At 40.0% G+C, this 14,666-nt stretch overlaps 1 protein-coding gene across 1 annotated transcript in view; it reads left to right on the top strand.

Moving 5' to 3' along the window:
- The window catches only part of LOC124544635 (xanthine dehydrogenase-like), a 234,711-nt gene that overhangs the window by 65,420 nt on the left and 154,625 nt on the right, over positions 1–14,666 (top strand). The window contains exon 4 of the mRNA XM_047123244.1: positions 7,358–7,518. Within this exon, the coding sequence (XP_046979200.1) occupies positions 7,358–7,518 (161 nt within the window). The remainder of the gene's footprint in view (positions 1–7,357; positions 7,519–14,666) is intronic.

Below are 14,666 nucleotides of genomic sequence, written 5' to 3'. Positions count from 1 at the left end.
CATGGATATCAAGCACTTTGCATGGAATTGCATTTCCATCTCTCCTTAGCACAGGTCCAAAATTTTCCTCGTATGTTGGCTGCCATTTTTCCTGGCTTCTCATTACCATTGAGGGGAAATTTAGAAACAGAACACTAATTACTGACATTGAGCATCATCTCAAGAGGGGACATGGCTAGCGTATCCACTATGTGTGTAAGTCTAACGGTCATATTCTTTTTTTTTCCCCTAGAACAAAAGTGGTCTAGTGGCAAAGCACGTGCTTCATGATCCAGAGAATGTGGGATCAAATCCCATTCAAACCACAATTTTTTCAGGATGATTTTTAACCAAACATTCACTTCTCACAGATGGAGTGGCCATGTAAGTTCAGATTACATGTTAAATTGCAGGACTCCATTTTCTGATTAGGTAACTGGGCAAGGTTAGGGACACATAACTAGCTGCAGTGGCATCCAGTTCAAAGACCTGCAAGAGGCCTACCAGGTACACCAGACGGAATTCTCTTTTGCTCATGCTTGTTAACTTCTTCGCTCTGGTGAAAACCTGGCTTAAACTGTATTTCGGTACTGGTTTGGATTACCATGGTCGACGGTTTAACATCTGCGTGTGCTTGTATGCTGAATAAGAGAAGTAGACTTGTCTCAGCTTGATGGAATACTTTACTTATGAAACCCTGCAGTCGGAACAGACAATATTAGACTGCAACTGATAACTCGTGCGAATGCGTGAGAAAAGTTCAGTACGGTTAATTATTCCGTATCTGACACACTTGGATTTACGCTTTCACCACGGAGTAGAATGTGGAAACAGAAATCAACAATCAAAGAATAAAACGCAGAACAAATGTTGCTTTTGTATAGCGTCTCTGGTATCCAGCAGAAAAGTTTTGCAGCACTGTACTTTCAAACACCCAAGCATGTCACGGTGCTGGACAATGACAGAAGATGCCACATCAGCCCCCATGGTGGAAGCAGAGCGTCATTCCAAATAGCGTGCTGGAAAATTGACATGTCGTCCATATCTTGAGGTGCATGGTGGTGGGTCAATGGTTGCCCCCCGGCTGCGTTGGTGACAACGTTGACGGAGTGATTGCTGAGTGAGGCGGAAGTTGTGGTAGGTCAGTCATCGTTGCTTCCGGAAAGACGTACGCTGGTTTCACATGGTCAATGGAGACTGCAGTCAGTTTCCCATTGATCAAGATGTCCAAGGTCTTGCTTCCTCTGGTTATGCCACGGTGTGGGCTGGAACATAGTGGTTGGAGCGAGGGTTTAATACCTTCTGTTTGTAACATGACATGTGTGCAGGATGATAGGTCATGATGGACAAACATGGCAGAAGTCCCATGTCAGTGATGTTGCTGCGGATGGAGGCGAGCCACATGTTGTCACAGTTGGTGGAGAAATTCTGGCTGGTCACCCATAGGGTTTGGCAGAGCGTCGGTAGCCACGAATTCTCCTGGCAGGCATAATGCTTCGTCATAAACCAATTTGGCTGAAGAAGCATCCAGGTCTGGCTTCAATGTGCTTCGGAGTCCAAGTAATACCACAGGAAGTGCTTTGGTCCATGTGGTGTCATGACACATTAGAGCAGCTTTTAGGGTACAGTGCCATCGCTCTATTAAACCATTGCTGGCAGGGTGATAGCTCGTCATCCGGTGGTGAAGTGTGCCACAAAATTTTGTCAACTCTTGAAACAAATCTGACTCTAATTGTTGTCCCCTGTCCGTCGTAATGTGCAGCGTGCAACCAAAATGTGACACCCAGTGTGTGATTAAGGTGAATGTGATAGTTTCTGCCGTAACATTGTCCACTGGTGCAACTTCTGGCCATTGAGTGTACTGATCAATCACTGTAAGTACGTAACGATGACCATTGGATGATGACAGTGGGTCAACAATGTCAAGGTGGACATGTGTAAATCATGCTGTCATGATTGGAAAGCTTCCTACTGGTGAGTGGACTTTGGGGTTTATCTTGCTACGCTGGCATTTCAAGCAGCATCTCGCCCATTTGCGACAGTCCGTTTGCATTCCAAGCTACACGTAACACACTGTAACTAAGTGTGTTGTAGCTCGGATTCCTGGGTGACATAAGTTGTGCAGCGAATGGGAAGCATCCTTCCGAAATTCCAGAGGTAGGAAGGGTCTCAGCTTCGATGTGGACATGTCACAATATAGCTTTATGTCGCTTCCAGGAATGTCTACCAGCTTCAGGTCCAGCACTGGTTCACCATTTGACAAAATCACTTGTAATTCCTCATCAGCTTGCTGTGCTGCAGCGAGGTTGGCGTAATCGATCGTATTGGCAATGCTGCTGACTCTGGACAAACAATCGGCCACTACATTGTTGATCCCATACACATGACGTATATCAGTGGTAAACTGAGAAATAAACAAGAGCTGGTTGTGTTCTCTGGGGGAACAGTTCATGTTGTTCTGACGGAATGCATATCTTAGTGGCTTGTGATCCGTAAAGATAACAAAGTCACATGCTTCTAGTTGCGGTATGAAGTACTTGTCAGATTCGTAAATGGCCAGAAGTTCTCTGTCATATGTGCTCCAAAGTCTTTGTGAGGTTGTCAACTTGTGTGAAAAAAATGCGAGTGGCTGCTACATGTCACTACATTGTTGCTGCAACACAGCGCTGACTGCGGTCTGGCTAGCGTCGACTACCAGTGCTAACGTGGCAGTAGGAACTGGATGTGCCAGCAGGGCTGCGTTGGTGATGCTTTTCTTGGCCACTTCAAATGCGGCAGTCATTTCGTGAGTCCAAGTTATGGGTGCATTACCCTTGGCTTTCGGACCAGTTAGTGCTGCGACTAAATGTTCCTGTAGCTCAGCAGAGTGTGGCAAATGGCGGTGGTAAAAATTTAACATTCCGAGGAAACACTGTAGTTCCATGGCTGTAGTGGGTCTCAGAATGTGCAAAATGGCTTCCACCTTCTCAGGTAGTGGTAGAGATCCTGCCGCAGAAATTCTATGTTTGAGAAAGTCTACTTCAGGTTGACCAAAGACACATTTTGAGGTATTGAGCATGATTTCGTAGTGTTCCAATCACTTTAATACTTCGATTAGATGGTGGCAATGTTCCTCAGGTGACATCTAAAAAACGAAAATGTCATCCAAGTATGCAAACGCAAAGGGTAAACCCTGTAGCACAGAATCTATGAAGTGTTGCCATGTCTGTGCGGCATCCCTCAGTCCAAAAGTCATGAACATGCTCTCGAATAAATCAAAAGGAGTGATGGTGGCTGTCTTTGGAATGTCAAGTTCGGCTACATGTATCTGCGTGTAGGCCTTTGCACAATCTAACACAGTGAACACTACTGAACCACTCAATGTGTAATTGTAATCACACAACAAGGGTATGGGATAACGATTGAGTATTATCCAGGCATTCAGGGCTCTATAATCGCAGCACGGTCTCCATGCACCCTCCTTCTTTGGCACTAGATGTAATGGTGAGGACCAAGGGCTGTTGTAAGGCCAGATTACATCTTTGTGCAACGTACACTCAAATTCTGCCTTTGCTATTTTGAGACGATCTGGGGCTAAACATTGCGGCCTACAAGATGTAGGGGGTCCTTTAGTAGTCTCAATATAATGGACGGTATCATGTCTTACCTCCTTAGGTGCACCGGGTGGTCGCATCAGGGCTGGAAATCCTAGCAGCAGCTCCACGTACTCGCCATCCACTACCTGAATTACCTTGGCAGTATGGACAGTGGCATCTCGATGAAATCTGGAAGTTGTCAGGCCGGTGGTGTTGTTAACCAGATGAAAGTTCCTTATGTCAGGCAGCAGGTTGTAATGGGCGAGGAAGTTGGCTCTGATGACTGATTTGGCGACGTCTGCAACGGTGAAGTCCCACGCAAAAGCATGCCGCAAACCAAGGTCAAGTTCCAAGCACATCGTGCCATACGTCATATCCGGGAGTTATTAGCAGCAGTGAGGCAAATGGGCATAGACGGTCGCTTCTGATGTAGCATGGTTCGAGGAAAGATTGAGAAATCAGAACCCGTGTCTACTAAGTACTTCTAGGTGGAACGTCGGTCACTCACAAGCAGGCGCCTGGGTGTCGGACAGCAACCGGAGGGGGCGCTCACTTCTGATCGCTGCTGCCGTTTGGGTAGGCACAGGGTGTTGTACACTTACGTGCTTGCTTGCCAAACTTGTGATGGTAGAAACAGACTGTTTGTTCTGTCCCTGTCATAGTCGAGACTGTCGATGATCGGCTGCATGAGTGACGACGAAATTGATGTCGGCACCTGTTGTCCGTGACACGGTGGTGTAACAGCTCACTGATTTGCCATGATAATAAGTCCACTTTGTTGGCGAGAACATCATAATCTGTGCATGAGACAGTTGTTGGCATGCAGATGCACACCTCAGTGGTGGAGCTAACTATTGACGGCGTCATTGCCTCTTGGATCTTATCATCTAAATCGGCCACTGCATCTAAAGACGTGTCAGTCTGTGACACCAGGATTGCCTTCACTGGTGGTGGTAACCAGCTGCTCCAGATCATGTGCAGTAAGATGTCTGGGACTGTACCTGTGTCTACCTTACTCCGCAGATGATGTAGATACTGTGAAGTTTTCTTATCACCGATGTCCTCTTGGGTAAGCACCTGCCGGATTTGTTCTTCTTGCGAAGCGGACACACGCCGAATGAGTTCTGCTTTCAATTGGTCATAGCTGTTCGTTCCCAGTGGGTTAATTATGATGTCTTGAACCTCAATGGAGTACTGTTGATCATGGCGTCAACTGTGATACGCGCATAGGAAAAATTTGCTTCGACTTGCGCAAACCACAGAGATGGATTGTGCAGCCAGAAGGGAGGTAGTCGCACCACTAGACGCACCACAGAAGTATTTGTCAGCTCTGGTGGATTTGCCATCTCAATTTCTTGCAAGAACTTCTCGTAAATTCAGCGTGCATGCAGGAGATCATGTCGGGGTCACCACATTGTCGGTACCGGTTTGAATTACCACGATCGACGGTTTAACATCTGCGTGTGCTTGTAGGCTGAATGAGAGAAGTAGGCTTGTCTCAGCTTGATGGAATAATTTACTTACAAAACCCTGTTGTTGGAACAGACAATATTACACTACAACCAATAACTCATGTGAATGCGTGAGAAAAGTTCAGTACGGTAAATTATTCCATATCCGACACACTTGGATTCACGCTTTCACCACAGAGTAGAATGTGGAAACAGAAATCAGCAATCAAAGAATAAAACACAGAACAAATGTTGCTTGTGTATAGCATCTCTGGCGTCCAGTGGGAAAGTTCCGCAGCACTGTACTTTCAAACACCCGAGCATGTCACGGCACTGGACGATGACAGAAGACGCCACACTGTACATACATTTTTTGAATAACTGCATATCAACAGTTCAATTTTTGCACATGTAATTCCGATAAAAATTGCTACCAGAGAAAATAAAATCATAGCAGTTTTTGATGTCACAGATGACTTTGCAGAGTATAAATGTAGTTGTGGATGTAGAAGAATGTGTGACAGAATACCTCAAGTACTGACTAGAACATATCAACTATTTAGGCTAAGATCTAGTACTGACTGGACAGGGTCCAATTTATGCTGTTATGCTGAGGACAGAAGGATACAACAAATTACAGATACAGAATGTGTACTTTATGTTGAAGTAAAGATATTAGTCAGAGCCATGTAGTAAAAGTAGTATGAAAATGATGGACTGCTGCTCTACCTCTCACCTTATAGTGAAAATGATGAGTCACTGACAGGCACAGCAAAAAGACTGCTAAATGAATACGCTTTTGGCCAGATAGCTTCTCCTAAAGAAGGCAACACACACACACACACACACATGGAACTCTCAAAATGCAGCTTTCACACTTATGACTATTGTCTCTGGATGCCGAGGGCAGTAAACCTGCCCTTGGCAGCCAGAAACAGTGGTCATGTGTGTGAGAGTTGCATTTGTGTGAATATGAATGTGTGTGCGCATGCATATGTGAAAGTTTACTCATTTAGCCTGTCTGTGACTCAATGTTTCCACTATATGGTGAGTAGCAACCAATCTTTTTCATGATATTGTCATCATTCCATCTTGGATTCTCTTGCACTGAACTGCCCACACTTACAGTTAATGTATCAGTGTAAATTTAAGAGGGAAACACTTCTTATTGTTGTCAAGATCTTTATTCCAAAAGCCATGAACCAGCCATTGAAGGACCTACAATAACATGCTGGTCCTGATGTTGTAACACCTTTCCTCTAAGACTAAAGGTTTTCAATATTTCATTGTATTGCAGGGAAAAACAAAATGGAGGCCAGTAAAGCAGAATATAAAGCACTGGCATTATAAATAGCAGCCATAATTGTTACTGAATATTTTAAAATGGAAGTTGTAGGTTTCAAAGTTCCTCCAGTCTGTTTCCATTGTTCTTGCAGCACCCAAGAAAGACAGAGAGAAAGGACAGAAGAATGCACAAATTACAGGAACCTAAGATTACTGTTCCACTAATAAACCTAAAATGAGAAAGAGGTATCAGAAATAATGTTGTCTGATAATTTTCTGAAAAATGCTTTCCACTGTCAAAATAATTCTTTAATTAGAGGTTGAATTGCACTGATAGTTCCAGGTGGACTCCATGTTACATCTATTGATTTTTTCCTCATCCTCCACAAAAACAGAGGTGTCGTTATGTCCAGACCATGAATCCAACAAAGCAATGAATTAGTTTTTGCAGCTGGTAGGAATACATACAAAATGAAATGTTGAAAATTGTTCTTTTGCATTTTTCCTGATTTTCATATAACGATTACGAGATTTTTGCAACTAAACAGTCCATTTTTTTAATTTTTGGTCTTAATTTGCCTTATGGTTCTTGAAGACAGATATACAGCTGCAGAAACAGTAAACCGCTCATACTTACCTCTGGCATTATCGCATATGAATGTGTCTTTGCGTTTACTGATTCCATCAGTGACGAAAACATGTATGCTTGACTCCTGTTAGTGTCTCCATTTGTTATTTACATTTACTTTTTAAAAGTTAACTAGTGTCCTTAATAGTGATTATTAAAAATATACAGTCTCCTGATTTTAAACATTTGTGTTGTTGGGTTATGATTATCACAGATTTCACTACTATATGTTGCCTTCATTCTTTGATTATTGGGTTCCTTTATTATTATTATTATTTATAGAAAAAATGAACATGGATAAATTACAAAAGTTGAGTGTCTCACCCCATATTGTCATACAGTCAGTTAATAAATTATATGATATTATAATGTGATCTTGGAAAGTTTACTTTGTTAACAAGAAACAAAAACCCCATAAACATTTTTCAATCAATTTTCAGTGCCTGTTCCCAGTATTTGCATGCCATGGATGTGAAATAACAACTGTTGAAGGAATAGGCAATCAGAAGATTGGGCACCACAAAGTACAGAAGACTCTAGCTGCTTTCAGTGGTACTCAGTGTGGCTACTGCTCTCCTGGAATGGTGATGAATATGTATAGGTGAGGATGAATGTTATAAAAGATACAAAGATAAAATGTTGCTCATGTAACATGTTTAATGGATAATATACATGCAAGGAGTGTAATGAAATATTGGCTAATATTAGTCAGTTATTATTAGTAGAAAATATTCCATTGGAACTAAAAGTTTACACAAATTAACATGGTACTTTTAATTATATCAACAGAAACACACAAAACTGAGATAAGAATATGACATATGGAAATCAGTTTTTTAGTTATATTTGCAACAAATGGAGTGCCTGAAAATTGTTACAGGAATTATCACAGCCATCAGTATCATGAGTACTGCTTTCACCTACCTGTGTCCAGTGTTGCTAATACATAGCTCTCCAGTGGTGGCTGGCTTGCAGGTAACTTGTTGAGGCATGTGACACCATTGTGCCCATTGGATGGGGGCAGTAAGCCCAGCTATCCACTTGTGCTATTCAAGAGAGCAAGCCATGTGCTCATACCAGGTTTCACTCTCACCCTTCTCTCATCATACAACCCACACATAGCACCACATTACATACAGTCATTACAGTCATCAATACTCAACAGATATACTTAAGATACAAATTTCATACACCATATCAAAAGGGGTCATTGTGCCTGAAAGAAGAATACCATGTCCCATTAGGATGCTGAACCTATCCCTCAGAGTCTCCCACCCAACAATGCCATATAACTATTGCTTTCTTTTGCTCTCAGCAGCATTAATAGAGCTGACCAACAGATTATTAACAAAGGATATTTCATTGTACCATCATTAAATATCCTGTCACATCTGGAGATGCTTTCAGTGATGGCAGCAAAATGGAAACATCCCACCTTACCAAAATTATTAAATAAATCAAAAGTATGAACATCATTGCAGATTACAACTTAAAATTGGGATCCTTGCCATTTGGGGACAATGGTATTACTACCTGAGCTTCCAGGCATGACTCATAATATGCTCTTATAGATTCAGTTCTGGAAGTATTTATCTTCCTACTTTCCAAACATCACAGATGCTCATCTGCATATCTTCTAAAAGGAATATTCCCAGAGCAAGGGGTGTCATGCAGAAAAGGCTGAGTAAAAGAGATCTTTTGCTCCACAGTGGAATGTGTGCTGTAGTGAAAATTGCTGATCTTATAACTGTGTGACAGATTATGACTCAAACCTGAAACATTGCTTGTGCAATGTTCTCATTGACTGCTCTATCTGGGTATGACTCTCAACTCAGCATTGCACCTTAATTTTTGATGTTACTGCTCTGCAAGATGGAAAGCTAGCAAAGTGGAACAGATGGACTTGCTCTGCTAACACTCATAACATAAACACTATTTTTTTTATTGTCTATATACCATAGTGGTCAGAAATGCCAAAATTATTTTAAAAGATGTATTTCTGCAGTTATTGTTATTTAAAGTATGACATAACTTACATTTGGTCTGATACCATGGTAGTGACATTTTGTATAAACATATTTTGTTTGAAGAAATATTTATTAATTGAGATTTAAGCAGTGGAAAATCTGAGATGGAGGCCTCGTTCTCTCAAAATTTCAACCTTACAGATAAATGTCTGTTGCAGGATGAATATGCCTGTAAAGTAAGGTACAAGGATCATTCAGTAAGTAATGCAACACATTTTTTTCTGAAAGCAGGATGTATTTTACTCAGGTTTAATGTCAGTTCAACACAGTGGTCTTATGCCACCTTACTGGTAGAACCTGTATGCCTGCACCTACCACTCTGCTGGTTGAGACTGGAGCCAATGTCTTGCTGCCTCAGTAACCTCCCCATCATCCAGTTGAACAGTGAGATGTTTGACTGTGATCCATTGATCACCTCAAACAAGAGTATCCACATGTTCCAGTATTGCAGGAGCCACAGCAGTGTGTGGCCAGCTGGAAAACGGGAGATCAGACAGGTTTTGGCAACCTCGTTGCGATGATGACAGATGCCTCGCTCGATGACTCATCGTGCATTTGTTCACTACCAGGACTCTGTAGACATATGAATATTCGTGATGCTCTGGTTTTCTGTTAAAAGAAACTCAGTGACAGCTCTCTACATGGAACGCAGCTCCATTATAGGTATCATTTTAATGGCTACATGCAGTGCTGTCACCTTTTAGTATCTCATTGGTCCACAGAATATTCCACAATGTCCCACAACAAATTCTGAATTTTTACAACCAAAATTGGCTGTAGTCCACACATTTTTGCTTATTTGCTCTCCATATTGTGTTGTGGCATTATCTCCAGGAACAGTACACCTAAACTAAATAAATTGTTTATTCAGCCGAAGTAAGCAGTAAGAACATTGTGTAAAATAGATAGCTGTATATTTGCAGAAGCCATTTTATAGATCTCTGGAGTCTTATAGTCATTTGCAAATCATTTTATTTGGTAATGGTTTTTGTTGTTGTTAGTAAAAAAGAATCTCAATGGAACTGTAATGTACACAATCACAATAAAGACATAACAATAATTTTTGTTTAAAGTTTGCCTCCTTGTTGAGGGTTCATAATGGATTTATATAGGTCTACTCTGGTGCAAAGACATTCAGAAAGCTCTCATCAAACAGAAAGCAAGAAATTAGAAGGTATCAAAATATCTAGATTTAAGAGCTGAAAAGTTATGTTAGCTGTGTGGCTAGTAGATTTGTCATTGTAAAGCTGAATGAAAATACCAGTGTAATCAAATAAATAGTAAGTTACCAATAAGAGATAAACAACAGCTGTTTGGTATAACTGGAAAGACAGGAGTTCTTTCTTTCTAATTTACATTCAGCTGGCATAAGAGTGAATAACACAAGCAGTAAATTGATGATTTATACTTAATAAAGTATACAGATTTATTTGCTACAGTTTTCTTGTTTCTTGTCAATTATACCAGGATTCATTCATATCTTTGATGATTTCACATGATGTGATTTACATAACATGATAAACAAGTGTATGAATTCTTGTAACACACACACACACACACACACACACACACACACATACACACACACACACACACACACACACACACACACACACACACACATACACGTCCAAGAAGGACTTTCTGTTCAGAAACTTAAAATGTTTAGCAGTCTTTTCTTTGTGCCTGTCTGCAATTCAGTGCCCCCTCTATGTGGCAAGTAGCATTCTTTTCTTATCATAATATTATATTGGATTTATGATATTTCTTTGGACTGCACTTCCAATGGCAAATGTCAGTGTTTTATTAGGGATGGAGATTAGTAGCAGTAGTAGTAGAAGCTTTATTTATCCATGATCTCTTTTTACAAGGATGTAGGATTGGAAGTTTCAAACACTGTAATTCCTTGAATCAGAGTGATTTTCATGTCTGTCTCATTTATTGTAATGCTACAAGTTGGATGTTGATATTGTCTGATGCATATGTTAGCTGCTTCATTTTGCTAATCTTGGGAAGTGCATCGAACTTTGAAGAGTGACTACAGTATCTGTATTTTGGGCAGGGAGATTTGAAAATGTCTGATACATTATCATATGATGCTCTAATGTCACCATAATCTGGCAACAGATATAATCTAGTGCATTTACTAGAGTGTGAGATATTTTCTGTATTTTCAGATGTTTCTATCATGCCTGTAAGTTTAGGGTAAAGTAAAGGTGAATATGAGTTGACCTAAGTGTCACAACTAAAGTAATGATCCCTTGAGGTTTGCCTGTAGATTTTTTTTGGCCTCCTTTCAGTTTCTTTGTATGCCAATCATCCAACAGTGAATATTGGGCTACTCAATCCATCAATTTTTATAAAAGTGTACTTGATTGGTATTTTATCATTTTGTAGTTAATTTGTAGAAAATTTCCTAAGTGTAACTATAAATAGGCTTGGTAAATGATGATAAAATAAGTCTCACTCATTCATCACTAAGCACTCAGCTGCAAAGAGTAACTGTTAGCTGCCACCAGTCCGTCAGTAAGAAAATGTAAATGACTAATGTTAAAAACAACCATGTAGAGCTACACTGGAGCACCAAAGAAATTGACATAGGTATGCGTATTCAATCACAGAGATATGTAAACAGGCAGAATATGGCACTGCAGTCAGCAACACCTATATAGGAGAACAATGTCGGGTGCTGTTGTTAGATCAGTTACTGCTGCTACAACGGCAGGTTATCAAGAGTTAACCGAGTTTGAATGTGGTGTTATAGTCAGCACATGATTGATGGGACACAGCATCTCAAAGTTAGTGGTGAAATGGGGATTTTTCTGTATGACCATTTCACAAATGTACAATGATTATGAGGAATCCGGTAAAACACCAAATCTCCAACATTGCTGCATCCAGAAAAAGATCCTGCAGGAATGGGACCAATGGTGACTGAAGACAATCATTCAACATGAGAGAAGTGCATATTTGGAGCAGAAGGCCCACTTATGTACCCTTGATGATAGCATGATACAAGGCTTTATGCCTTGCCTTGACCTGTGAGCACCAACATTGGACTGCTGATGACTGGAAATATGTTGCCTGGTTAGACAAGTCTTATTTCAAACTGTATCAAGCAGATGGATGTGTATGGGTATGGAGACAACCTCATGAATCCATGGACCCTGCATGTCAGCAGGGGACTGTTCAAGCTGGTGGAGGCTCTGTAATGGTGTGGAGCATGTGCAGTTGGAGTGATATGGGACCCCTGATCATCTAGAAATGACTCTGAAAGGTTATACATAGGTAAGCATCCTGTCTGATTACCTGCATTGATTCATGTCCATTGTGCATTCTGACAGACTTGGGCAATTCCAGGAGGACAATGTGACACCTCACACATCTAGAATTGCTGCATAGTGCCTGCAACAACACTCTTCTGGGTTTAAATACTTCTGCTGTCCACCAAACTTGCCGGACATGAACATAGTTGAACATATATGGGATGCCTTGCAACGTGCTGTTCAGAAGTATCTGCATCTCCTCTTGCGGATTTATGGACAATCACACAGGATTTATGGTGTCAGTTCCCTCCAGTACTACTTCAGACATTAGTTGAGTTCATGCCATATCGTATTGCGACATTTCTGCATGCTCGTGGGGGCATACATGATATTAGGCAGATTTACCAGTTCCTTTGGCTCTGCAGTGCATTGTAAAGGGACACTCTCTTCTAGCATTACTTTTATTCAACAGAAGTTACTGATACCAAAAATTCTTTTTACCTTTTAAACAAGTTAATATTATCTCAGCTGTTTAACTAAAAGAATTTTGTATGATTTTATACATGATGTGGTATATTTCAAGTTGTAATCCATAAAAATAAATTACTTTATTTTCGTTGTTACAATTGATATGTACTAACCCTGTATTAAAATTACTTTTCTTTTAGAAACATTTAAAATTATGAATATCTGGTTCAGTTCGGAACCTCATTGCTGCTATAGTTGCAGGTTCGAATCCTGCCTCAGGTATGGATGTGTGTGATGTCCTTAGGTTAGTTAGGGTTAAGTAGTTCTAAGTCTAGGCAACTGATGACCTCAGATGTTAAGTCCCACAGTGCTTAGAGCCATTTGAACCATTTTGAACAAATATCTCACACACATAAAATTCCTATTATTAGCTGCACAATCAGACAATATTTATTGTGTTGACTTCTGGATTCATTTATAAAATAATGGTATAGATTAATAGAAAATCATTTCTCAAGAAAGTTTGTAAACTCTTTGGAATATTGTTAGTACTGCAGAATGGGTAGTAGTGGGCATGCCTCTGATGTGATTGGACGTATTTTTATTTCTGGTAATAAGAATGTAGTTTTTGGTTTCAAAGTGGAAATTGTAAAGACAATGTGATATAGAAAAATGTGAAAGAATAAGACTCAACATAAAAACAGACAATTCTTCAAAAGTTATTATGCCAATTGGTAACATGAGAACCTATAATGTCAAACATTTCAGCTTCAAGAATAAGCCCCTAGACATGAAGAACTGGAGCCAACTATGAGAAAAGAAGATTAGTGAAAAAAGTTTATTGTAAATCTTACTCCTCTCAAAGCTTATTAAAAGTGTTTATTATGAATTGAGTGACAATCAACAAATGAGGGAGGGAGAAATTACAGTATGTTGCAATCAGTAGGAGCATTTGTTATTTACTGGCCTATTTTTGATGAGTATTGGACATGTATTTATTTTATTTATTTATTTTAGTTTGCAGCATATTATCTAGTATTCTAATATAGTCCATAGTTTTTGTCTACAATTTTCTCTTTTAACTTTAAATTAAATAATAACTATACAATCATTGAAAGTACATGAAAAATTACTGTTACTGTTGTATTACTATCACTATTAACATTGATAATACTACTACCATCACCACTGGTACTAGTATTACTGCTACTACTACTACTACTACTACTACTACTGCTACTTGTGTATCTATCTCCAACATTAGCCTATTATTGTGTTGAAGCTAATTTTTTTTTATCTATTACATTCTTTACATGCTGGCTATACGATACAAGCTTCTTGTGCCTGAATAATTCCTTCTAGTATTATATTTGTGAATGTTATTAATGTTTACAATTTGTGGTTCATTGTCGACAACAGACTCCATAAAGTAAATTTTGTTTTAGCCTGTTTACCAGTTTACAATATTTCATCATTTATATTTTGTATAATCTGATTTGTGAATTGAAAAATAAAATGTTCTGTGGAGATACTCATTTGAAACCCAAACTGAGACTAAATATCTTGTTTTGAGATAGTAACAATAATATGAAAAGGGCATACTGCTGCTCACCTCATAGATGAGGTATTGTGTGGCATGCAGGCACAATCAAAAAGATTGCGAAATATTGTTCAAGTATTGGACTAAGTACTCCATCTTCTGTAGACATAACAGAGCTCACTCATATCCACACAAGCACAACTCTCACAAATGTGGGCACAGCCATCTCTGAGCACTAAGTCCAACAGTGAGTGCATCTGAGGTGAACAGCAGTCTTTGCTTAGGTGACTGGGTGGATAGCCATGGGTGGGTGTTGCACTGAAGAGGCATGAGAAGAGAGGAGGGAATAGCAGGACAGGGGTGATATAATGAGCTACTATGTGCAACACTGAGAGGCTGTGCCTTTTGCCTTCCTCCCTGTCTCCCTCCCCCAGCACAGATTCTTGAT

This window comes from Schistocerca americana, chromosome 8, assembly GCF_021461395.2.
Source record: "Schistocerca americana isolate TAMUIC-IGC-003095 chromosome 8, iqSchAmer2.1, whole genome shotgun sequence".
In the NCBI taxonomy this organism is placed as follows: Eukaryota; Metazoa; Arthropoda; class Insecta; order Orthoptera; family Acrididae; genus Schistocerca; species Schistocerca americana.
The sequence above is the reverse complement of the archived record's forward strand: the minus strand, read 5'-3'. Positions and strand labels throughout refer to the sequence as shown.